Below are 26,306 nucleotides of genomic sequence, written 5' to 3' on the forward strand. Positions count from 1 at the left end.
GAAAAAAATCGCCAAGAGGACCAATTTGACCACTTTGTTCAGAAACCTAATCATTGCAGATCGAGTTTATTATTTATTTAATATTATACAAAACGGAAATAGTTTAATCAATAAATGAATAGTAAATTGGTTTTTATTTCCTTTGAATATTTTCTTTTTCCAGACTGAATTTGTTTAATTTTATAGACTAAACAGCTGCACGAACGATGCGCCGTTGGTGTAAATTATTGCATTATATGCTTTATTTAGACCTCGTGCATCTGTTTCAATGATGCAGTTCTATGATGCAAGTGTTTACACCAAAACTGCATCACGCGAACTGATATTTAAGGGTGAAAAGGTAAAAACCGGAGGCAGGAAGAAAAAGAATATAAAAGGCAATAAAAAATCAACCGAATATAAGCTATTTTATAAATTATGCGACGCTGAGGGCATTCAAAAATTATATGTTTATATAAACGATATTTTTTATTCATCAATTGATTTTACATCATAATAAGCAACTCGCCCTACAACGATCATATTTCAATACAAAGTTGTTCAATTTATCACCTTGGCGATTATCTTTAAACACTTTCTTATGGCTCTGTCTATTTCCTTTAATTTTTTCGACTTTTGTTTTTAAGAATTGCAAAGCGATTTGAAGGCGCAAAAATTTGCAAGTGAAATAAATAATCAATACCGCCTTTTTTCGATAAGAATACGACAATATGTCGACAACACTTATTATTTTTGCACAAATTTCGCTACGTCCAAATACTTTTATATGGTATAAAACGCCTACTGCCTTGGGTCTTAGTTGCTTTTGCTAAGAATAAAATAGATTACTCTTCTGCAAAACGATGATGAGGAAAATTATTGAAATTGTTTAATCAACCAAAATGAGAGCCGAATTTATCACAATTTATAAACACATAATCTGACAAAAAACGGAGGTGACTAAAGGGTCATAGCCACTTTAGTCATTTGTTTAATCCAATAACAACTTTTGTATTACATTTTTTTTTTGTAAATACTAAAGTGTTAATGTTAAAGAATTAATATATGTATTTTTCCCACTCGCCCTGAAGGTTTTAGGAGATTCCATTATGAGATATTCCATGATCAATTGCCCAACGCAAATGGGTTATGGATTGGAATGAAACTCAGTTAATTTATTTAATTTGTTATTCCTCCACTGTGTTTAGGATGCAACAACTGTAAAATTGGCTTGCAAATGTATTTACAACTCATTAAGAAAATATAGAACTCCTTAGTATTGAAAATTAATTTTATTATTAAATCAGCGACACATTTATGAATTAGTAATGTATAATTTGCAATTCCAGAATACACAATACTTTTAGAAACCATCCTCGTCATCCTCGGCCATTTCCTTGGCTAGCTCCAAGTCCTGTTGCTCTCGCTCGCGTCGTTCCTCGGCACTTTCTAAATCTTTTCCGTACGACTTGGGAGGATAGCGCATAGCCTTGACGCTCTGATTATGCAGATTCAGGCAAAATGAGATGCGTTCATGAAAAGCCAACTGAGGTTCGCGAGTACTATAAATATCGGTGCTCTCTTTGCTGCGCATATAGTTCTGAGCTGGATCCAGAGTCGCCTCAATCACACCATCACGTATGGCCTTTGATACAATAAACTCGGCATCCTCTGCCGAGTCGAGCATTAAACGCTTTGCAATGTCCTTTGGCGAAATACGCGAATACGATAGTCCAATGGAGCGTATGGCGGTCTTAATAACATTGTGACGCAAACGTATGATCAAGGTGAAGGTGTGATCCATTTGGAACTTGGGTCCAAACTGCGACACAACATCACCGAATCGCTTCAAGTTACCCAAGCGCACAGCCTGTGTTAGCTGGAAGTATGGTCCCAAGGATTGACGAAGTCCAGACTGCCGGAAAACAACACGTTCCGGAATGTTGCCCAGCAACAGTTCCACAACAATGATTAACTTCTGCACTGTCTGGCGAAAACCGATAGCTGCATGTTGCGGCGACTTGCGCAGGGCCTGCACCAGATGCTTATGTGCATCACTATACTCCAGCTTGGCCGCCTTTATGCGACCTAAATAGTATAGGAAACGCGCCCATTCATTGTTACTGGCTGACTCCGGGTACACTGACTTTTTCACCAACTTATCCGCTTGATCGTAGAGGGCATAGTGCAAATAATTGCGAAGCAGGCAGTTCAATAGCACAGCCTGACCTTCGAAGTCATTGCGTAGAGTTGCGGTGCGTAAGCGAGCGTGGAGAAATGCGCGGATGCCTTCAAGAGCGTTGTTGAGCTCTGCTACGCGTGAATAGTAGAAATACGACTTGGCCCCTATCAGATCCAGAGTGCGACGATTCTGTACGGATATTTTGGACATCAATGCGTCGGCGCAAGTTCCAGCACGCTTTAAATCACTGGCATCGATCAGTTTAACCAGCAATAACAAATAAAAGTAGGCATCCACCTCGGCAATTGGTGCCTTAGTTGCTACTTGCTTCTTGACCACATCGGGCAATTCGCTAGCGTCCTTTTCAAGCTCGGGTGTCAGCGCCAAAACAGCCTCACGATCGGCACCAACTGGATAAATACTTTGTGCCAGGTTGCGGAACACGACGCTGTTTAGTTTGCGTCGTGTGTTGGGCAAATTACGCAGCACACGCAAAATAAAACTGCAAAGATATACTTTGCATACAGATTTGCTGAATAATCAACAACAACGGGAAAAACTTACCGCGACTCCTTCGAAGCGACTGACTTTTCTATCTGACGAATTTGCTCGCGTATTTCCTGGACCGTGGCAAGATCTTGATTTTTTTTTTCATCTGCTAAGGTCTCGGCTGTGGGATCCACCTCCATGTCGAGGTCATGTGTCTCTTGCGTTTTTGTCATTTCAAGTAATTTTAATTTCTGATTTTATTTATATTTTATGTACGATTCTCTCCCTTGCATTAAATTTGCCGAGTAATGCAAAGCCAACCAGTGTGGCCAAAGAATTATGTTATGACAACATACTAAAGTTTGCTCGTTACTCATTTTGGCAGACCATTCACGTGATACCGCAAGTATTTTTACACTTATCGATTTAGTTGCGATGTAAATAGCGGTCAGCTGGTATTCAGTTTGTGACGTCAGTCACGCTCTTTGTCGGAGCGCTACCTATTGCAGTTGGAATGCATGTTCGTTATGGCATAAGGCCTAAATATATTTTTGACGTGTTTTAAACTAATTTGCGAGTGAATATTGAATGATCGACATATGTAAATATGCTGCGCTGTCGACATCTAATGAGTCGGCTACAGATGCCATTTCATCGTGCCTATGCAACTAGCGACAAGTCCAAGGGTGGCGACAACGAATCAGAAGGAAAGGAGGATTCTCACCCCATTAGGCGAACTTTTCGATTGCTGGGCAATGATATGCGAAAGATAAAGGAGTTCTTTGTGCCACAGGAACAAGAGATTGACAGCCAATTAGAATACAAAAAAGGCCCAGCGAAAAATCTGGGTAAATTTGGCGGCGACAAAGGAAATCTCGATGAATTTCAAACGCATTGTGATGTCCTAATTATCGGAGGTGGCGCCATCGGCAGCTCCATTGCCTTTTGGCTCAAGCAAAAGGCGCGCGATGGTCTCAATGTGGTTGTTGTTGAAAAAGACGAGACGGTATGTAGAACAATGTTACCAGGATTTGTGGGCATAAACTATCAGCTAGTTTTATAAGCTGGTGTATTTGATCCATTTGAATTAATTTACACCTTATGATTATTTCCAGTATGCCAAGTCTGGCGTTCACGTGTCCACGGGAGCATTGTGTCAGCAATTCTCTTTGCCGGAGAACATACAGATGTCGCTCTTCGGGGCCGAATTCATGCGCAAGGCCAACGAACACTTTGGCTCAGATATTCCACTACACTACACTCCACATGGTCAGCTGGTGCTCGCCCAGGAGTCCGATGCGGTTGCACTGCAGCAATCCTCGCAGCTACAGAATGAGTTGGGTGCTCGCAATCAACTGCTGACTCCTGATCGTCTACAAACAAGATTTCCCTGGCTCAACACCCAAAACGTTGCACTCGGCTGTCTCAGCTTGGAGGGCGAAGGTTGGTTCGATTCGTGGGCGCTGCTCACTAATCTGCGGCGCGCAGCATGCGGTTATGGTGCCCATATTGTTCATGGCCAGGTGACAGGATTCCAGTACCAGAGTCAGTCTGACATTATTGTGACCGGCGACACCAGCGGCACTACTGAGAGCAACTACCAAAGTTTGGACAAAGTTCTTGTTCAAATGCCAGATGGTACTGAACGCACAATTAAGTTTGCTCTCTGCGTCATTGCAGCTGGCAGCGACTCCGGCCAAGTTGCGCGGCTAGCGCACATTGGTCAAGGAGCTGGAATACTGCAGGTTCCACTACCAATTGATGCACGACAGCGTCACACTTATGTCATCAGCACGCAGGAAGAGAAAACACATTCAATGGCAATGTCAATGCCAATGATTGTCGACACCTCAGGTTCGTACATTCGCCGTCAAGGATTGGGAGGTCACTATGTCTATGGAATCAATTCTGCGTCAGCAGCAGATTCCACCAACTTTGATTTGATGATCAGACCGTCACTCACAAAGCGAATTCCAGCATTTGAGGGTGCCACAATTGAACATTGCTCAAGCGGCAGTTACGCTTACAATGTTTACGACGAGAACGGCATTTTAGGCGCACATCCGTATTACCATAATCTGTATATTGCGACGGGATTCAGTGGCCAAGGTATGCAGCAGTCGCCAGCTGTGGGACGCGCCGTCTCCGAGCTTATCATGGATGGACAATTTCGCACTCTGGACTTGTCGCGACTCAGTTTCGATAGATTAATTGTGGACAAGCCGATGTATGAGTTCAATTCTTTAAATTCAATTTAATTTATTGTACTTTTTTAAGAAAAAAACCAAAAAAAAAACAAAATTTCCACTGAAATTTCTATTTAAATTGACCGGGTGTGGGACCAAAAAGTCCACCGCCTTGTTTACTTGCTGCACGCGATGGAGCGAAGCCCAAGAGTTTTTGGATATTCTGTCGAATCGACATAGTGCACAGGATATAAAGGAAGATGAAAGAACAGTCGGTGTAATCATCACCAGACAAATTACGATGGCTTAGACCTTGGGATCCAGGAGATGGGCGTAAACGGCAATTGGGCCACGACGCGACCATCGAAAATGCTGTTGAACATGCTAAGCAAGGCGGTGAACGCGAAACCCGTGGCAAACATTGATTTCATCTTGACCAGCGACAAATCGCGATTGTTGTTCTTCAGTTTCTCCTCATAACGTTCAATTCTCTTCTTCACCGACTTGTCCAAGGAATCGCCATGCGTCTCCTTTCGTCGTTCCACTGCAACAAATAGAATTGCGCGGCATGTCATTTCGCATTTTTAATTTTTCATTCATCACTTACGCTTCTTGCTCTGCTTGTCCACCTCAGTCTTTAGTCTTTGGTATTTTTCTGTGCGATATACGAGCACCCAGGTAAGGCCTAATAAATTCAATTGAAAATGAATTAACTTTTGCTTAATGTCTGTATTTTTTCCATACCTTCGCCCAAAAATGCTGTGCATATTGATATAAAAACGATTAAAAAGGTGTCTGACCACATTTCTCTTCTTTAAAGTTTAATTGTTAATGATACTGATTAAAGTTCTACTACTTTGACCCACATAATGTAATCGAAAAGCAACTCAGAGAACAGGTGACTGTCATTTATAAAATACTTTATTTAAGGTCGAAAAATATACCGAATTCCATTTAGCTTCTACTCTATGAAGTCGATCTACTTTATTGAAAATCTATCAATTTAATTTTAAAATATTAATTAATATTTAACTTTTAATTAATTATTCTCATTTATGTAATTTTCTTAATTTTCGCTTTGAAATAAAAATAATCTTATCAAACCATTTTTTGCCGATTTTTTCGGTTGTGCAACGTAAAACTTATTATCAATTTTATTTTGCTAAAAAGAGCAGATAATATTTAATAATTAATTGTCAGTTATAATAAATTAGGCTAATACAGCCAAAGTCGAATCTTTCGCCGCATATTGGCTGCATTGTAGAAAATAAGGAGTGATTGCGAAAACAGGCTAGAAGTCGCATCTACAATGATTTGGAAAGTGTGGCCCTTTTTTCCTTCTAATATTTCGGTATATGTATCGGAAAAAGCCCCATAAATGGCAACCAGCTGATTATTGCATTTGCAAATTTTTTCAGCCCACATTATTAATTAAATTGCTTTTTGTAAATCTTTATATTTTTATAAACGTATCTTCGAATAAATTCAGTTTGGTTCAATTTTTATCACAAAGTCGAATTAATCAGGCTGTAAATAATTGATAACAATGCCAAGCGTCAGCAATTATCGAATTTAGCAACTCGATATTTAACGATATTAGCAAATTTGTTATAAAACTTAAAATTTAATGCTCAGGCTCATTAAAAATTAATGGAATCAGAATTTGTATAATATAATGCAAAATATAAGATATCTTTTTAAGGTTGCTTTGATATAATAGATTTTATACTATTATAGAAATGCAAATATTGAATAATGCTTGTGTCTATGTAGATCATAGTCTCTCATCTTAATATTATAATAACAATTAGTTCATTTAAATATTTGGAAGAAATGCTAATATTCCGTTTCCATTCAAATAGAAAACTCAACAACAGCTGATAAGCTTCCAAGCATGTGTTCGTGTGCACTGATCATTTGCAGTACAAATGCAATACACAGAAATGCTTCACACTGACAGTGGCTGCAAGTGTAGATTAAAAGGCAGGTGCTGGTTTCAGAATTGGGACGGGTGTTCATTGTTTAAATAAAAAAACATGAAAGAAAAAATCAATTGCTAACATATTTTATTTGCAGCAAGTGTGAAACTTGCGCTTTGCTTGTTATCGGTATCGGCATGCGAGTCTGTGTATTTGCATTTGCGAGTACACATACCTGTGTCAATGGGCGCCAAATAGGCATATAAGCAGTTCTGTTTCTCAACTTCGGCTCAGAAGCGGACTAGCATTAGAATAGATTGAAACTATCGGAGCAGATTGCCTGGAAGCTAAGGAGTATCGACTACAAGGACTAAATATTTTGCCTGAAATTCGAGACCAATCAAGTAATAGCAGGCATTGACAGACTAAATTTAAGGTATTAAAAGGCGGTCGATGTAAGAATTTCCTAGTCTAAAATATTTTAGACTAAGATCACAAAATGGACGGACACCTGGTGTCATTAATATTCGTATTTGCCATTTTATTCTGGGTAAGTGTAACACTTTTATTAATTTGGAAAGCTGTCTGATCCCTTTGTATTCAGCTGCCCCTTGGCCAGGGCGATGGTAGCAACAGCTGCTCAGCATTTGAGCTCCAGGCGCGCCGCTTCTTCGATCAGGAGAACTCTAAGCTACGGGAACGATACCATGCGGAGTACTCAGCTGCGTACGCCTACAACACGAATGTGACCGAGGAGAACAGACAGGCCATGATTCAAGTGTATGCAGACAGTGCCAGGGACAACAAGCTGCTGGCCCAGGCTGTGAAGTCGGGCGATTATGTGAAGTCAAGTGACGCGAGCATACGCAGGCAGGCAAGGATGCTGCAGAATCTGGGTGCGGATGTGCTCGAGGCCAGCGATTATCTAGAGCTGAAGAATGCTATTAGCGCAATGCAGTCGAACTATGCCACTACCAGTGTCTGCTCCTTTGCCAATCGCAGTGATTGCTCTCTAACCCTGGAGCCACACATACAAGAGCGCCTATCCAAAAGTCGTGATCCTGCTGAGCTGGCCTGGTATTGGCGTGAATGGTACGACAAGGCGGGTACGCCCATGCGCCAGAACTTTGGCAAGTATGTGCGTCTAACACGCAAAGCAGCGCAACTTAATGGTGAGTGATCGATCGACTGTCTGATAACCCCATCAACCTTTACTATAATGAGCTCTCTAGTTGTACTATAAATATAAATATACTCGATCTTTATAGGCTTCCGTTCGTATGCCGACTACTGGGTGCACTTTTACGAAGATGCCGATTTTGAGCGTCAGCTGGATGACACCTACAAAGCATTGCTGCCATTCTACAGACAAATCCATGGTTATGTTCGCTATCGTTTGCGTCAGCATTATGGTTCTGATGTAGTGCCTGCCGAGGGTAACATTCCGATGCATCTGCTTGGCAACATGTGGGCACAGTCGTGGAACGACGTCATCGACTTATTTACACCATTCCCCGAGAAATCATTTGTCGATGTCACCGCGGAAATGAACAGGCAGCAGTACAGTGTGCAGAAATTATTCCAGTTGGGCGATCAGTTCTTTCAATCGCTCGGCATGCGAGCCTTGCCCCCAAGTTTTTGGAACCTAAGTGTGCTCACTCGTCCCAATGATCGCGAAGTCGTTTGTCACGCCTCAGCCTGGGACTTTTATCAGGATAGTGATGTGCGTATCAAGATGTGTACCGAGATCAACACTCACTACTTGTATGTTGTCCACCATGAGCTTGGTCATATTCAATACTACTTGCAGTATGAGCAACAGCCCGCTGTGTTTCGTGGAGCCCCGAATCCTGGCTTCCACGAGGCTGTCGGCGATGTCATAGCATTGTCTGTGATGTCCGCCAAACATCTGAAAAGCATTGGTCTCATCACCAATGGGCGTTGGGATGAAAAGAGTCGCATCAATGAGCTGTTCAAGCAGGCGCTTTCAAAAATTGTTTTCCTGCCCTTTGGCTATACCATGGACAAGTATCGTTATTCTGTTTTCCGCAATGAACTCGATGAATCACAATGGAACTGTGGCTTTTGGCAAATGCGCTCGGAGTTCGGTGGCGTCGATCCGCCATTTGCACGCAACGAGACCGACTTTGATCCACCGGCCAAATACCATATAGATGCCGATGTCGAATACTTGCGCTACTTTGCAGCCCACATATTCCAATTCCAGTTTCACAAGGCTTTGTGCCGTCTAGCCGATCAGTATGTGCCCGGCGACAGTCGCCTCACTTTGGATAACTGCGACATATTTGGCAGCAAGAAGGCTGGAGAAGCATTCAAGAAGTTTTTGTCAGCCGGCAATTCAAGGCATTGGAAGCAAATATTGGAGGAGTTCACGGGCGAAACCGAGATGGATTCTGCTGCGTTGCTGGAATATTTTGATCCGCTCTACCAATGGCTGAAGCAGGAAAACAGACGCCTTGGTGTTCCTCTGGGTTGGGGTGATACCAACAGTAAGTGGCAAGGAACTTATGTTGTCACATCTAATATATATATATTTTTTGCTTTCTTGCAGAGATCTCTTCGAATTGCTGTGGGCCGTTCAGTACTTAATATCGAATATCGAGGACACCCATTTATTTTCAATTTGACCAGCTATAGACTTAATTTCCTATGCATAGCTTAAGTAATATTAAAAAAATAAATAATATATATTTTTTCTAAAAATATTAGCAATCTAGTAACATATAAGTAAATCAAGATCATTACCATATAAATACATCATAATTAAAATATAATTGAACTATCCCCGCGTATCCAAAAAAAGGTAGGACTATGATACTACAATTATACAAATAATAAATTTAGAGAATGGAACCTGCGTGTCTTTTTCTTGATCCACTATTGCAATGTCTGTAAATGATGTACAAAGAGGTTACAATTATTTTTGATTGAGTATTATTTTGCAAGACTTGATTGTGTTGTATTGCAGTTACTTTTCAATAAAATTTGCCGATATTTATCAGAATGACATGTACAAGTCTCAGCGTATTTTGTAGATATTGACTGAAGGATAAAGATTATTTTTAATAAACCGAAATAGACATTTATTGAATATTAAATATTACCAGAAATTCTGTATCTCCATCGAAACTAACGTTAAATTGATTGTAGCAAATCCCACATAAACCAGAACAAGTATAATATTTAAGGTGATATTTATTGTTCAGATCTTTCATTTCATTCTTTTAAATTATTTGCAGTACACGTTACATATCGACGATATTGTTTGATTTTCTTTTATGACTACATTACAAAAACCGACCGTCCAGTTATAAATATCAACAAATTGCTTACCAAATAGTTCGTACATCGCACACTAAAAAGTGATTCAGATTTTGCTCTCGAATGTTTTCTTCGTACTAGAAAACTATTCTGCACATTGCTAAGTGTCTAGTACAATAAATGCAATTTCTTTCACTTCATATAAAAATCCATTTATTTGACTCATGGTTTTCACATTTTGATTGAATTCTCTATGAAGAAGGAAAAAGGTTAGGCCAAAAATCGTTGTTGGTTTCTTGCATAAATAATGCTAATATAGAAGAAAACATGAACTTCCTTACGATTAGTTAGTTACACATACGTTACGAACATACATTTTGATATGCGCGAACTAAGCTAGCATATTGTTTTTCTTTTCGAATACACACGAATCATGTAATGTTGATATAGGAGTTTTCTTGAGATTAATCCTTGACAGTAACCGCAGATACAAGACTAATTTAATGTAAATCTCCCTTGTGTACCCATTAAATGGAGTGGGTGTAATAAATTTGTGTAAATGTAAATGTATTGTAACGATCGAAGGGAGGCATCCCCGATAATATAAGAATATGTTTATATAGGGTACAGAATATCATCAGCATCAGCAAACGTGTCAATTTAACCAATTTCAAATTACATATATTATTATTATGTGTATTATCGATTTGTTCGTGTCGATAATTTCTATTCTCTGCACCGATGTTACTTTTCACATATGTATATGAATATTCTAAGATCCCATCTATGTATATTCTCAAGCACCTATGAAGCGGGTATTTACTTTCCGAGTCTACAGAGGATAATTAAATTACCGATAATAGTGGTTATTTCTTGAGTTCACTATTGAATTGATCAAATCTGACACGAAAGAGAGAAAAAACAATCGGACTTCGTGATTCCCAAGTGCTTCTCCATATTGGTAATTACGCATAGTAACATTTCTTTTAAGTAGAATCGCGATTGAACCAAGATTTTAAGGTTTCTTTTTAAAGTGCAACGAAAAATGTATGGATATTTATCGATATAATGGCTAGCTTTAATGTGTTTAGGCCAAGAGTTTAGTTTTGGTTAATGGTAGGTAATGTGTTTTAGTTTTTAATTATTTAGAATAGCTTCAAGTAGTACAATAAGTAATTTAACTAATTATATATGTGTTTGCTCTATCATTTCAACATCATCATCAAATATTTTTTATCCATTCAAGAACTCTCTGCAACAAAAGATTCCCTACTATTATTTATTTCGATGCAAGATTTGTATTTCCAAGTAGCAAGTAAGTAATATACATATATATATATACATATATATATGCGATATATATGGTATAAGCGATAAATGTATTTATGTATGTAGCTTATTGAAGGATCTTATCCTTTACTATTTAAAGAATATTATTGAATACAATTTCCTTGCCATTTTCGCAATAATACACTAGACTTTTTTTGTGGTTGTCGAATGCACACCAAAAGATTCGTTACAAAAGCTTGCAAGGAAACGTTCAAAAATGGCAAGCATGGATGAGTTGGATGATTCAACTGTAATCAACAGATTTAAATTGACTCCTTGATGAATGTGCAATTGACATTTGTGAAATGTTTTGTTTCTTTTTCTTATTTGTTGCTTGGGTGTGGTAGTATCTGATGCTGTTGATGTTGCTGTGCTTGTTGTCTCTAGTTGCACTACGTTCTTGGACCATGGCAGTCTTAGTCCAAGAACGGGTTTTGTCATACAGGCCTTTGATGATGTCCCACTGCATGCTGATGTTGATGCAATTGTTGTTGCTGCTGTTGTTGTTGTTGTTGTGTGACGCTGCTTATGCTGTGGTTGCTGCTGCTGCTGCTCGCCCCACCACCACTGCCCTTGGGCCGTGTGGGAGGCGGTGGAGGCGGTGCATGCCGCATGCGTTGCTGCAAGATTCGCGGCAGTTGAGGATGTGCCTTGTGTTGAGCTGGCGGTGCTGGTGGTGCTGCTGATCGCTGATGGTGATGATGATGATAATGTGGCAGCTGCTGCTGCTGTAACTGTTGCTGATGGTGTTTGCCCATGGAAGAGGCTGCTGATGAAGAGCCGGATGCTCCCGATGTTGAACTTGTCGAGGCGTGCGATGTCGTTGAGCCCGTCGCGAGTTTGGTCGGCAAACCGCCGCTAGCCGCTGGCGATCCCAGAGCAGCCGCAATCACGGCTGGCGCCGCATTAAGCTTGGGCACTGGAACTGGCGCATAGGACCCATCGTCCTCGTCTGACGACAGCGAGTTGGCATCGGAGGGCGTGCGGGATCGCGACGGCGGCGAGATCGCGTCCTGCTCTTGTAGAAATACGCGAAATCCTTGAATCGACTCGTTGAGCGCCCAAAGCTGCGACAAAAGTGACAAATCCAATTGACGCAATCCATACATTTCACGTCGCAATATGGCCAACTGGTTGTCAATGGTGCTGGACGCGTTGTTCGTTGGTGTGTGCTGCTGAGTTGCTCCACTGCCACCGCTAGCGCTGTAGGTGGACGAGGCGCGACTATGAACGCTCTCGCGATCACTCAACGATTCTTGCGTGGAGCTTAGGCTGCCGTGGCGCCCGTGGCCATTGTAGTTGCGATTCCGCGATGCTGCCGCCGTCGAGGTGGATGGTCCCAGATAGAGATCTCCAGCGGCCACGGTTAGGGCTACCACTGGAGCCACTGCCTGCAACTGCAACGACGGCGACGAAGTGTGGGAACGTACTTGAGTCTGACCCTGTCCAAGCCCATGTCCTGGAACAGCAGGACCGATTGTGGTTGCAGCAGCGCTAAGACTTTTTGGCAGTGGTGGCAGACCAGCTAAAGAGTTTTGTTGTTGCAGCTGCAGCTGCTGTTGACGTTGTTGTTGCTCAGGGTTATCCATCATTTTAAATACAATTTTGAGTTTCAAGCTCAACCGATTCGCTTATTGTTCTTCTTTGTTGAATTCCTTGTGGTTGCTTTTCGATTTACTTTTTTTTTTTTGCTTCTCGTTTGTGTGTGTGTATACTTCTCAAATTAATTTTTGCTTTTAATGTATATTGAATTTCCAACTTTGGCGGCACATTGGACACTGTTTGTTCAACGGTTGCAAGTTTAGCCACTTGACAATGCAATGCATGTGAAAGCAATGGGAGCAGACACCCCACACCAGGGGGCAATCGTCACCGGGCAGCGCACACTCGGGGCAAGTGCTCTCGAAGGACATGCGACAAATGCCACAGTTCTCATCATTTGCTATCCAACGCCAAGATGCAACTCCCGTCCATGACTTGATTGTTACTTTCATTTTGCGCACATTTGCTATCGAATATGTTGATAATGCTCATTCAAATGTACTATAAGCGATATACTCAGTCAGGCAGCTATTTTTTTCGTTCGTTTTCGCAAAAATATTGCTTTTTCGCCTACTACCTGAGAAAATAGGTCGAGCGCAGCGATGTGTTTTCCTCTTTTCTCTCGTTTTTGCCGTGGTTTTCTTGTTGTACTCGTTGGGAAATGTTAATATTAACATCTGTTATGCTCCAAATGAGACTGTTAGTACACTTAGGGATGTTGTGTGTTTCGATTAGATTCATACATAAATGTAATCGATTGCGCAGATCGAATCGAAGTTTGACCATTTATTGCTTGCCGTTAACAAAATACTAAAAATTGTAATTAAACAAGGCGTCAATCTGAACTTTTTTAAGTTCATTGATGTTCATCAGATTATTGCTTTTTTTAATCTTCATTTCATATCCATTGTATAGACATCTTAACAAATACAGAATAAGAAAGTACTTTGAATTTATTTAAAATGTGACACTTGAATGTTAGTAAACAGTAAATCTTTAAAATAAATAGGGAACAGTATGATTTATTTAATAGAAAATATTTAATAATAATTATGTTACTTGAGTGCAAAAAACAGCGATGCGATCATAAAAAATATTAAAAAATGTTGAATGCATCGTATATCACCGATTTTTCACTTCCACCTCTAGCTATTGTAGAAATTATTTATTTAATTTGAAAATTTCAGTTTCAAATTTGAAGTTTGAAGTTTTTGAAGTTTTTAAAAATGTTTTCCATTCATTTAATTTATTTATTTTTTGGAATTATTTAAAAAAAGTAAACAAATTTAAAAAGTGCGGTTTTTGCAAAATATAATTTGTAAGTATGCACTTGTTTTTAACTTTACTTTGTGACTCACTTGTACTTGAGTATTCTGTATTATGCATATAGAACCGAGTTTCATAACATTTCCTGGAGACAAATATATTATATGCCAACGCTCAATTTACCATCATGCCTTGCAAACTCTTTTAAACTGTATTGTATTCAGATCGTTGACGAGAAGTTCGTGTCGTCGTGCTGTGTCGTTGTTGACGCATTCAGTAAACCGACGAATGTTGAACTTGATTAACGTGCGCGTCGAGCTTTTGTCGTTCAAACCACGGTTTGTTTTGGTTTATTCCATCTGTGAAAAAGTACGTGCTAAAAGTCATTTCATTCTTTGATTAAAGACGTCGAATGTGGTAAATAATTAAGTGTCAAAAGTGCTGGAAACTCCATTTGAATATTTTAGTTCTTGAGAGTGAATAAGGAGTTGGTGAATGCTTTTTTAAGCTTCAAGGAAATTGTTAAATAAATACAAACAAACATTTATGATATGAGAGAAAGTAAAAAATAGATTTGGGGCTCCTCGTACCTTGGGTATATGTTTGCTAACATTTTAAATGTGATGTGATTAACTTCAAATGAAAATAATACATAAAATTTTGATCAGAAACCTGTAATTGAAAACGCAACAAAACTGTTTTTGCGAGTGTGTGTATACATACGTGTGTACGTGAGTATGTGTACGAGTGTTGTACATACATGTGTATTTATGCTGACCCTGAGGCACAAACTGTTGTGCACGAAAATTCGCGACTACTAACGAACCGTCTGTCTCTTTTGAGCTGTTAATGTTGCAGTTGTAATCACTTGTCTCAACTCTTGGGCTCATGCGTATGCGCACAAAGAGAGAAAAGAATACCGTTGTAATGTCGGATTCGCCAGATGCAGATCTCGAGACGAGATTCTCTGTTTCTCGTTAAGGTCATTTCTGAGCTTTTCCCGAGTTCTTCGAATTACTGAAACCTGAAATCAACTAAAAATACATATATGTATGTACTGGTATATTTACATCAACATGCATACATACATATAAACGTGAGTGAGTGTGTGATTATGTGCCTGCAATTACAAATCAAATGCGAATTCAATTTCTTCGATTTGTGCAAAATGTGGTGTGCTGTCTGTGAAAATATGCGCGTGAGCAGTCATGTGCCTTTGCAATAAAAAGTCGCTAATAACAATAACAACAATATTCACTAATTTGTATTCTCGAGTGTATTTTAATGCGTGAAGTGCAATCACATCTTTGAAACAAATTGATATTGCTTGACAATTACTTATTTTCAAACTTTTGTTTGTTTAAGTACATATGCATGTAAGTAAATGTCCATAGTTTATAGAGCAAGGGAAACTTATTTATATTTTTGTCGAGAGGCCAATTAATGAAGCTTGTAAGACACGACTTGTGGCAAATATCAATATGATTGTCAACATCACAAATAATCGAAATTAGCTACAAAGGCATTCAATAATGATAAGGTTTGTGTCAATCGCTCAATGTCTGACGATTTAGCCTCAAAAGGCACTTGCTATCTTAACTATGAACACTGTATAAAGCATACAAACACATGTACACACATGTACTGTGTACGTTTGTCATTTATAAGCAAAAGGGCAATTAGCCAACTGATAAAATGTTCACTCTAATCATGAATATGATATTTAGCTTGAAATCTTAAACACAATGTTTTCAACACACAAAACGACTTTATTGTATTTAGACAGGTTAACCTAAAAATGCATTTTCAAAGCTATTTCATAGATTCAATTTTTAGTTGATGTATGATTCATTATCTTCCGTCTTCCAACATCTCTCGTGACTGATTGACTTTGTATTCAAGCAAGCGGAACTCAGATTAAGAAAAGCAATTATTAAAATTACTGAGAATTATCGACTTAAGTGCGTAGAATATACTTTGAGACACAATAGATACATTATATAATACTCACTCGCGGGAACGAGGATATACGTTGATGTGTATCAGAATGCGGAGTGAATGTTAAAAGCATTTTAACTTATCTATTAGGGTTGAATGATTCAAAACCTGTCCGCGCTTAGATCTGGTAAATACGCATGCCGTTTCGTTGTAAATTGCTTATAAACAACTATCTCGTGGAGAGTGGCTGTGTCTTTGCATTTGTATGTACAAATACATATGAACACAATTTGTACTATGTACGCAAAGACAATTAATAACAATACATTTAAATACAAATTACAATAGCAATATGGCTACCCATTTTCACAGAAATCTGAAAGGTTATTTGTTGCTGGAATCGGTTTTGTAAATAAAAATATAATATTTTTTTATTTAAAATTTGGTCACATTTTATTTGTTTCTAATATTTGGAATTGATCTCTTCAATTACCTATTAAATAAAACACTAGACAAAAAGCTTTAAAAGACCTTGAGAGACATGTAAAATTAAAAAACTTTATAACAATGCGTGGTGTGTGTATTTATTGAAACTATGCATAACGTTGTTAACTTTTAGTTGTATTTAAAATCGTATTTACACCAAAACCTTACTCGAGTTGCATTCCAACTTTATTTTAAGGTTCGGCTTCAATCTTAATTTCAGTATTTGACTACACATGTGCGTGAATATCAAGAGACAATACAGATAAATATAAAATATACATATGTGTGTATAAATCGTATACGATTACTACGCCGTAAATGTTCATTGAAACATTCAGGCCACTTCGAAAGTGTCAATAACCGTTTGCACGTTCGATGTTCATGGCCTATCGTATCTACAATTTAAACCAGACCAGCAAGCACTGTCTGTCCCCTTTTTTTTGGCTTTGACAGTTAAAAATCAAGTGGTTGTATTTTGCGCATGCAATCGATCGATCGATGCAACGATCAACCGGTCGTGTTCCAATTCCAGTCGAGTTTCGCTGGTCTGACTTCATTTTTGTTTATTTATTTTTGATGCAGCTCTAACGCATACATAAACATTATGCATACATATGTATATAAAGTGTATATTCATTCGAACACACGAGATTAGTTAGAGGGGATTCAATTGGAAAGAACTCGAATTAAACTAATATCTTTTCGAATATGCAAGAGCATTATTCGAGTCAGTTAGTTTAAATTGTACGTGTATGAGAACATGTAAGATATGTGAGAGAGTGCTAATTATATATATATATAGTCAGACTTTCCAATCAATTCAACCAAAAAGTTAATGCAGAATTATACGCAGATTTATTGTAATCAAAGACGATATGATCCAAAAAATAAGATAACAATCTAAAAAGATATTCTGAAATAAATTACTAGGTATTTTTTTAGTTTACCACTGCCGACTTCGTTAAACACGCGCAACAATCTATATTGAAATTATCAATTAGTAAGTTGGCTGTAATGGAGCACTCAAATATTTTTCAGTCATGACTTGATGCTTGCGTTTAGCCATTGTTTAACTTGTTAGCGTTTATCCAATTGGTTGAGTATATATGTAGATACCCATAGGTACATATATATATGTATATATATATATATATAGCTATAGCTTGTTTTAATTTGCGTTTATTGGAGCGATTGCTTATATGATGACTCATTCTTTGTTATTGTTTGCTTGTCATTTACAAAGTTATATTTTAAGAATGATCATGCAGACATTTAAGTTTCTTTTCGTTTTTTATATAATATAATATATAATCGATTCACTGGAATAGTCTTACAGTTGACTGTAACTGTTTTGAATTGTTTTGTTTATACCCTGTCCTTATACAAATATCCTTAGTTGCATATGTATATTCTTCAATACCCAGATTATAAGTATAATTAAGGTACAAGCAATCATACATAAATCACAAAATGTTTTGCGTCGAAATTGAGAAAAGCTTTTGCCAGAACTCTGATAACATATCTCTTCGCTCATGTTTATTACGATTATTAAGGAATACTCATAGGGCATCTCGTACTCAAGCATACTCTCTCATTTGTTTTAAAGTGAATACATGTTCAAGCTGAATTTATTCATATTGAGTTCCCGAATGCCTATTTAAAAACCAGTATATAGTTAGTAGTCGAGTAAGCTCGACTGTTACATACCCACAGTACATTATTTAATGGAATGTTGATACGTAAATCATTTGGATCGATTTGGATCGTATTTAAATTTAATGACATTTTAGTTCTCACATTCTATCATATCTTCAGGTTAACAAGCACTAAACCTTAAGCATTACAAAATAGTCTTTTGAACTAAGGTTAATATCAAATACACAAATGTTTTGTTGGAAACAACAACTTTGCATTATTCCAGTCAGAAATTTTATATTAGTTTTATGCACATTCATTTGCATTTTATTATTAGAAAAATTGATGGCATTAACTGAGTAACTAATAAGCTAATCGTATAATATATGTTATATATTAGAGCAAAATTTGTTTTCACCAGTGACAAAGAATGAAATTTTTATTTTATAGCTGTGGGGTAATAAAACTTTGTGGAAATTGGCAATGAAGGTAATAGGCAGAAAGGGTCATCTCTGACCTCATTAAGTATATATATTTTTATTCAGCGTTAGCAGCCGAGATGATATGGCCATGTACATCTTTTCTTCTTCTTAAATTTTATCCGCTCGCTCTCGCAGTCGCAGTCGGACGTGTTTATTTTCTTCCCTCTTAAACTTTGTGATTTTTCATTGAATTTCATATTTATTTACAATTAATATAACATTAATATTACTCTCTCACTTGTGTTTAACTACAGATTGTTAAATCGCTGTGTGCTTTACCGAAAATACACAAAAATCTACCGAAGGTCATATTCGGTATATTTATGAAGTTTTATATCCGAAATATACCATAGTAGTCTAATTTGTTTTATTTCAAAATGGGTAGTGGATATCTCACAGTCGAGGACACTCGACAGTAGCATTTTTACTTGATTTAAATTTGTATTATTGTTTTTAATATAATTATGTAAGTAAATTTTCAATTGCATGCAAATGTACATATGAACAGGATCGAGTAAGCACTCGAGTAATCGACATCATCGCGTGATTCGGTTGAGTGGTTGTATGTTAAAAGCTATTGTGGTATTTTATATTTCTGTGACTTTTGCTAATGCTTCATTTTTTTCGTATTGTTTTAAGCGAGCGGAAGTTATTTTCAAAAATTCGCTTTCGTTTGTGTTGTTGTTATCTCAATGAAACTGGAAAGATGAACATTTTGATTGTTAAATCCAGTTTAAAGCATTTATAATTTCATATATTATAAGTATATAATGCCTTTTATTAATTATCCTTGTTGTAGATTTGGATTCATATTGTGGTAGGTATTTTGTTGCTCTATAATTTGATTTTAATATATAGTTATTATTTTATTTGTATGGTGGATAGAAAGGGCATGGCCAAATAATATCGATTTAATTATCATTGTCACTTATAATGTCACTTACCATTCAACACTTTATAATATTGACATTTATTTGAATCTCAAATGTGAAAAGAAAAATGAATATAGATGACGAGAACAGACTTACGTAACAATATTGCTAATTTTGTAACCAATTCCAAATGAGTATAGAACGCATTTCTATTCTCCGGGGTCAGAAACTTAGTGCTCGAACAGTTAAAGAGTATACGGCATACGGTTACATATCGATCGGATTTCATCTGTAAATGCTTTTCGTTATTCATGAACTTGTTAATGAACTGCTGGGGATTTTTCATGCACTGGAACCGCATTCTCAAATGACGACTGAGCTTTGAACTACACCTTGTTTGTAAGATAAAAATAAAATAAAACAAGAAACTCGTTTTATTAATCATTAAGTATGAAGTGTAGTAAATGAAAATATATTGTGATTCAATACTTGTGTTTCAATCTTTGTGATTGCCCTTTGATATTGTATGTAGTGTGAACATATAATCTTACACCTCCTATGCTCAAAGATTATATCTTCCCTTATCTAATTTCAGATATATTCAATAATTCAATATAGTTTATATCACACATTATTGATAAATAATATAGTGTGTATTGTTCGTACAAACCGAATTATATTTTTTTTTTCCTTTCATTTATCAAATGTATCTTGTCAATAAGACACTGACTTTTTTTAAAGAAGCATTTAATGTGAAGATATATATATCTCATTTAGATAGAGGCTTAAAATCAAACAAATTTTTTTTGTTTCAGCCTATCTTTTTGCCGAAACTGGAAGAGTTACTAAGTAATTTACATTTGAGAATTTCAAATATTTTTACCATGCAGTCAAATAATTTCCAGTTCTCCACCAGCAAGATCATAAAAAATCAGTTATCACATGGATATCCAGACTCTACGAAATATACGCATCTTAATGTACTTATCCCATTAAACCCTAAAAGTATATTCTATATTTTTCAAAATTTCCGTCTTGCCTTCGTCCAAGATAGACACTGGAGTCCGTGATCGTGCAACCTCTGTTCGAAATCTGGCCCAAATCGCAGACGCTGTTCGGCTTGCTTATCGCTAAAAGTGCTAAGTAAACGCTATCGCAGTATAGGCGCAAGTATGTGCAAGAGTGATTGAAATATTCAAATACACTGTCTACCTACGATTGATACACACTTCAAAATTGAGATGATATAAATGTGCACTTTAGGTTATAAGCTCGTTATTCGACTGTAATAACAATGTATGAAATGTAATTATATTTTTAGCATTAGTTGAATTAAGCAATTAAACTACATGCCGATATAATATTTTAATATTATTTTTGAATATTATCACCTTAGTTGCACTGTGCAAAGCGAAATAATAATGCGAGAGAGTAACTTTATTCATGCTTTTGCGAGTGACTAAGCGAGATTGAGGGAGAGCGCATTACCAAGAGAGTGAATACGTTCGGCGCAAGCGTAGGCTCGCTCTGGCTTTTGTCGTCGATCAATCGTACGATGCTCTCTATGAGCTTACGTTAACGAGTCAAAATTGGTTTGTTATAAAGACTGTGCAAGTCGAATGAATTGGAGCTGGAGCGGCATACGTAGTTGACAAAAGCTTCGTTTGCTCGCAAAACTGTATTAAGCAAGACACTCACACATACAATCGTAAATAAAATGTGTGTTCACATATTTAAACTTATAGGTGTATGGGTTGATATTATTACAAATACATAGGCACAGGTGTGAGATTTGGAAACTCCGCGCTCTTTGTTGCTTGTCAACTAACGGACGAGCGAGATAGACCGAGCGAGAGAGGGAGGTATGAATGAGCAAGAGATACAGGGAGAGAGGGAGAGAGATTTCAAGAGCGAGGTAGCATTGCGCTATCTGAGAGATACTCTTGGGCCTTACTACTTCAGTTGCCGATAAAACGTCAAACTGATTCCACGCTCCACGCTCTGCGTCACGAAAATAATTATTTTCGAACGAGTCACACGACAATACATTCCACAATACTCGTAATACATAAATGTAATTTGTTTCGCTTCTTCCATGTCGCACATAATCAGCAACAGAGAAGTAAATAAATTTCAACAAGGCGAAAACACTTCAAGCCAAACACGACAGCACGGGCCACACGGGTACTTCGAGTACGGTAAAATTTTAGATACCCGCTTCTCTCCACTCTTCGGGGGGCCATCAACATGTGCCGCTGTTGTCAGAAGTAAGCAAAACTTAAAATGTTATCCAACTTGAGTTACTGCTAATATTTGAATGCCCTCCCAACTTACTTTTCTCCTCCACACCCACATATACTTATGCACCTTTCAGCTGCTTAGAAGATTTATACTGGAACTGCTTTGAGGAACGCTTTTGCTATGATGAATCGATCGGTAAGTCTCAATTTACATATATACGAGTACATGTACATACATACTCATACATATTTATTTAGCTTTTTGCTCACAATCATTGTACTCTCTTTCTTTATTTTGCGCTGTCCGCCTGTCTTGTTGTTGATGTTGCTGTTGTTAGGCAGTTGATGGTTAGCCGGTGCATGTTTACCTTACGCGGTGCTTTGTTCATACATACATATATAGAATGTGTGTGTGTTTGTGTGTGTGTTTTTGAAGCCGTTAAATTATGCGACAGTCGTTTTCAATGTAGATCTTCAACATACATACACACACGCACACACTTAAGCACGTGCGCCTTGAGGTGAACGTGATTAACATGAAAGAGGGAGCGAAAAATAAACTTAATTGTATACATACATAGAAACTAAAACTAAGTAATAGCTGAATTGATGACAAAAGGGGGAAAATAAGATAAATATTAAGAGATAGTTCCATATGTAAAAAGAGTGGATCAATTGCAAATCAGGACAAATCGTTGAAGTTTTATGATTGTTACAATGTTAAACTGCTACTGATGAAGTATTTATATGTTGCCCTTTACAGCTAACTACAATGCAGACGATGATGAGGAATATCTGGCTTCCCAGAAGAACGGCGTCATCATTAACCGAATCCAACCTACGGCTACCGACAACAACAATCTGCTAACTGTGCCGCAGCCGATTTGCGATCAGCCCGTGGGGAGGGGTGGTAACTCTGGCCTGATGAGGTACTAATTAACGGGGAAAATATATCGTCGAATGGTAGTAAATTGTCCAAGCTCTCAGTTAGTCAATGGCGAATGCTTTCACACATCTTTTATTAAATTACTTGTGTATCTGATTTGAATTGCTGGCCATTGATCAATTGAGTTGACGACAACAAGCGACGTGCAAATGCGAACGCGAATTATTTGCCTTTGGCATTTGCATCTCGCGGTAATTTCATTCAATATCAATTTGCAGTTTTAAAATTAGTATGCAAATTTAATGTTGTTTTGTTATATTGGATTTCGATCTCAACCTGAATAGCGGCAAGATACATGAGGAAGATTATCGAAGGGTGACGCAAACGAATGTACCGATGCTCGGACCAGAGATACTGGCGGTGTTTGCCAACTCGCAGATCTTCCAGGATCACCAACCGACTAAGCTAAACCGTATCAGCACAAAGACTTACTTAGCTGGCGTCCACTCGCCCAACAAGGAGATGCCCACAACACCACGCCTCAGCGAACAGGATCGCTTGCTGCGCCGTTTGGAAGGTAATGATGGCCATTGTCATGCTCACATCGTTCCAATTGGGGGCAGTGGCAAGACTAGTGGCAAGAGCACGCGCAGTAGCAGTATTGTCTCTGCCGGCGTTCCCAAGGTTAAGTTCTATCTAAGCTAAATGGCGTTCAATCGGCGAATTCTGAAAATCTAGCTCAAAGTCGATTGCGTTGACAAATCTTGGTAACTTCCTGCAGCAGTATTTGTGCCAAAGATACTTATTTTCCCCAGCGTAAATATGGGAGATACTAATTTCATTAAGACATTAGTGAGAAATGACTTAATATTATAAATATTAATAATTAGTTAGCCAACTTAGATGGCAAAGAGTGAGAAAAAAACAAAAAAAAAACACTTAGATTTTATTATTACTAGTATTATGTTATTGTAAGTACTTAGCTACATTTAAGTTTTATGTATGGACATTGTTAGACCTTGTAATGTAGTTCTAATGAAATGAAAATGAAAATGGTAAAACAAAATAACAATTAACCGAAAACCTACCGCATGTATTTTATAAACAATCTTGTACTTATATTCTTATAATTTGTTTATACTTATTGAAGTTGACTTGAAAGTTGAGAGGAAGAGCACGAAAATCGAAAAACCCTGATAAAACAATCTTGATGTGTAATGTTTGTACAAGGAAATGAAATTGCTGGAGGTATTCTTTTGTCGAAATATTGCCCCTAAAGGATCTACAACCAGTAAAGATACCGGTTACCACGCGATTCGCTCTTTAGTCTGGGACCCTTTCATGCCCCCTCTTTGCATAAATCGACTTCAATCGTGTGTCTGTATAATTCACACTGCTATTTGTTTATTACAATGTAAAAGATAGCAATATTAAGTCGGTGTTATCAAGATTGTTCATATGCAGGGTTAGCCACAACACCATTACGCATTAAACAAACACCAGGCGGCGCTGTGCTGTTAGAGAAGCATTTCGCGGATGGGAAACTTTTGACCATAAGAGACTACAAATGAAGATTTGTTATAGGTATCATAATAAATATCAGGATACCATGATTATTTATTTCATTCATTATTGGCAATAATGTGGTTGGACGTGATTAAATAATTATTAAATATTTATCGACCACTAGAAGTAAGGAGCCAAAAAATGTGATAATAAGTTTTAGGATGGCTAATTGATGATAATGGATAATATACAAATTTGATTATGACTAAAACATACATATGTATATAGTCTTTCTCTCAAGACTATGCACATCGTTTCTTCCATGGGTTCAGGAAAGTTGCACCATATTCAATAGATAATGCCAACCGTGGCGTAATCGTGTATGCTCCAATCGCTGGACAAGTATAGAACGTAAATCATTTATTTTTATTTTTGTTTACTTCGATGATAAGTAAAGCCAATATAATGTGTATACAGATAAAGTGAATTCGTGCTGTTTCACCTCTTCTTCGACTGTTCTTTTGCACTCCATTATGTAAAGGAAATAATTATTTGTACCCTATACCCAAGATGTATAGAGTTATAATAACTTATAAGTAGTCGAATGTAACAAAGCAAAGTAGTAGAGTCATGAACATGAAATACAATTAAAATTAATTGATCATATTGAATTGAAGAAATATCTGAGAGATGTTTGTCTGTGTCAGAGATCAATAGCGCTATAGCTATCAAGTTTATTTAGATTCAATACGCAAGTAATAATAAATAAAAAACTCTTCTTAATAACTCCAAATACAAATGATGTTGGTTGAACTCATACATATGTATATGTTATCTTACGTCTTGCCCATTCTGACGATCTGTTGCTACCTTAGTCATTTGTGTTGATAGATTGAACTAATTAGATGGCAAACAATGTGATAAGAGCTAAAACTAAGTAAATTAAATTCATTAACTCAACTTTTTCGTATTTACAGCTGGTCTTCAGAGAGATGCCACCGACTCTACGAAGCCTGAACTTGAGGCTGTGGTGCCTTCTGCTACAACGGAAAAACGAATCACATTCACATTAGCCCCCTCGGACTCGTCACCAGAGGGAAGTCAGACGTTGACCCCGAAAAAGTTCGAACCGATTGCCGAGGTAGATAAGGAAGAGGAGAAGGATGATGAGGTGATATTGCGACCTCGCCTTATTGATCGACATCCACACTTGATGCCAAGCGTTGGCGGAATGTCAGCAACATCGAAGCGCATTCTTCGATCTGCGAAGAGCGTGCCCCACATGAACGTTAGGGATGCGGTCAGCGAAACTGATATATTCGCGATCACTGGAACTGGCAGCCAGATCAGTATGACGCCCGAGGTACCGTCAATATCGTTTAGCAATCTGCCGAAGAACTACGAAGACACGCCGACAATTGAAAAGTATCGCGTCTCGCAGAGTCTCTTCTCCATTCAGAATGCGAATGCAGCTCGGGCTTCGCAGGATGATTATTCCATGCCGCGCTACTTCCGCAGATCCAACATTCTCTTGACGACACAAAGCACTGAAATTCTGCCCGGCTCCACTTCGCTCGCATCCCTATCCACATCTGCTTCAGCTGCCTCTACCTCTTCATCCAAGGACGAATTGCGTCGTCCCGAGCAGGTAAAGAGCAAGCGTCTGCAGATGTTGCGTGGCAACTTGCCACCACTTCTTATCCATTCAGTCTCCTTCAAGCGCAATCGGGACGAAAGCAGACAAGTCGATTAGGCATTGTACCACATTAACGGATTCACACAACGACAAAAGTATATTTACTAAATCTGTTTTGTTAATGTTAAAGGGAATGTATAATATTGAACGAAAAAAGTACACTCGTATACTCGTATGCTTGTTTAATCTTAAATGTTGTATGTATTATAAACATTATTGGTATTATCATTGTATTACTCTTTATAGTTAAATGATAATGTTATACCTTCATTGCACTATTGGTTGCAACTCTGATATCACTGTTATATCATTCTAATAAAGTGATTTTTGCCACTACACTATTCAATTTTGTATTTTATGAATTTAAACCAAGGTTATTATAGAATTCTGC

At 37.7% G+C, this 26,306-nt stretch overlaps 7 protein-coding genes across 8 annotated transcripts; 3 read left to right on the forward strand and 4 right to left on the reverse strand.

Moving 5' to 3' along the window:
• Positions 1-1,252: 1,252 nt before the first annotated feature.
• LOC133845649 (probable 26S proteasome non-ATPase regulatory subunit 3) lies at positions 1,253-2,990 on the reverse strand. Its single transcript, XM_062280154.1, has 2 exons — positions 2,726-2,990; positions 1,253-2,663 (listed from the first exon to the last, which is right to left on the reverse strand). The coding sequence occupies exons 1-2, from the start codon at positions 2,881-2,883 to the stop codon at positions 1,343-1,345; spliced, it is 1,479 nt and encodes a 492-aa protein (XP_062136138.1). The 5' UTR covers positions 2,884-2,990; the 3' UTR covers positions 1,253-1,342.
• Positions 2,991-3,122: 132 nt separating this feature from the next.
• LOC133845628 (FAD-dependent oxidoreductase domain-containing protein 1) lies at positions 3,123-4,908 on the forward strand. The gene is made up of 2 exons (XM_062280132.1): positions 3,123-3,656; positions 3,766-4,908. The coding sequence occupies exons 1-2, from the start codon at positions 3,258-3,260 to the stop codon at positions 4,906-4,908; spliced, it is 1,542 nt and encodes a 513-aa protein (XP_062136116.1). The 5' UTR covers positions 3,123-3,257.
• A 19-nt stretch (positions 4,909-4,927) lies between these two features.
• Positions 4,928-5,739, reverse strand: LOC133845716 (calcium load-activated calcium channel). Its single transcript, XM_062280264.1, is given in 4 exon segments — positions 4,928-5,152; positions 5,154-5,380; positions 5,444-5,521; positions 5,581-5,739. Coding segments are annotated over 4 exon segments (552 nt in total). The 5' UTR covers positions 5,642-5,739; the 3' UTR covers positions 4,928-4,966.
• A 1,166-nt stretch (positions 5,740-6,905) lies between these two features.
• LOC133845620 (angiotensin-converting enzyme-related protein) lies at positions 6,906-10,305 on the forward strand. Its single transcript, XM_062280124.1, has 4 exons — positions 6,906-7,305; positions 7,360-7,927; positions 8,024-9,265; positions 9,328-10,305. The coding sequence occupies exons 1-4, from the start codon at positions 7,255-7,257 to the stop codon at positions 9,363-9,365; spliced, it is 1,899 nt and encodes a 632-aa protein (XP_062136108.1). The 5' UTR covers positions 6,906-7,254; the 3' UTR covers positions 9,366-10,305.
• LOC133845706 (MPN domain-containing protein CG4751) lies at positions 9,112-12,958 on the reverse strand. Its single transcript, XM_062280253.1, has one exon. It carries the CDS (start codon positions 12,956-12,958, stop codon positions 11,804-11,806), a length of 1,155 nt encoding a protein of 384 aa, XP_062136237.1. The 3' UTR covers positions 9,112-11,803.
• Positions 12,959-13,102: 144 nt separating this feature from the next.
• LOC133845756 (anaphase-promoting complex subunit 11) lies at positions 13,103-13,557 on the reverse strand. The gene has a single exon (XM_062280318.1). It carries the CDS (start codon positions 13,358-13,360, stop codon positions 13,103-13,105), a length of 258 nt encoding a protein of 85 aa, XP_062136302.1. The 5' UTR covers positions 13,361-13,557.
• An 881-nt stretch (positions 13,558-14,438) lies between these two features.
• LOC133845689 (uncharacterized) lies at positions 14,439-26,256 on the forward strand. 2 transcript variants are annotated; one of them, XM_062280234.1, is made up of 6 exons: positions 14,439-14,543; positions 21,700-21,854; positions 21,962-22,023; positions 22,591-22,756; positions 23,058-23,290; positions 25,197-26,256. In XM_062280234.1, the coding sequence occupies exons 2-6, from the start codon at positions 21,835-21,837 to the stop codon at positions 25,970-25,972; spliced, it is 1,257 nt and encodes a 418-aa protein (XP_062136218.1). In that variant the 5' UTR covers positions 14,439-14,543; positions 21,700-21,834; the 3' UTR covers positions 25,973-26,256. The 2 variants fall into 2 exon arrangements, with proteins under 2 accessions (XP_062136218.1, XP_062136226.1); XM_062280242.1 differs by having other exon boundaries at positions 14,460-14,591.
• Positions 26,257-26,306: the final 50 nt, after the last annotated feature.

Source organism: Drosophila sulfurigaster, chromosome 2L (genome assembly GCF_023558435.1).
Source record: "Drosophila sulfurigaster albostrigata strain 15112-1811.04 chromosome 2L, ASM2355843v2, whole genome shotgun sequence".
Lineage (NCBI taxonomy): Eukaryota > Metazoa > Arthropoda > Insecta > Diptera > Drosophilidae > Drosophila > Drosophila sulfurigaster.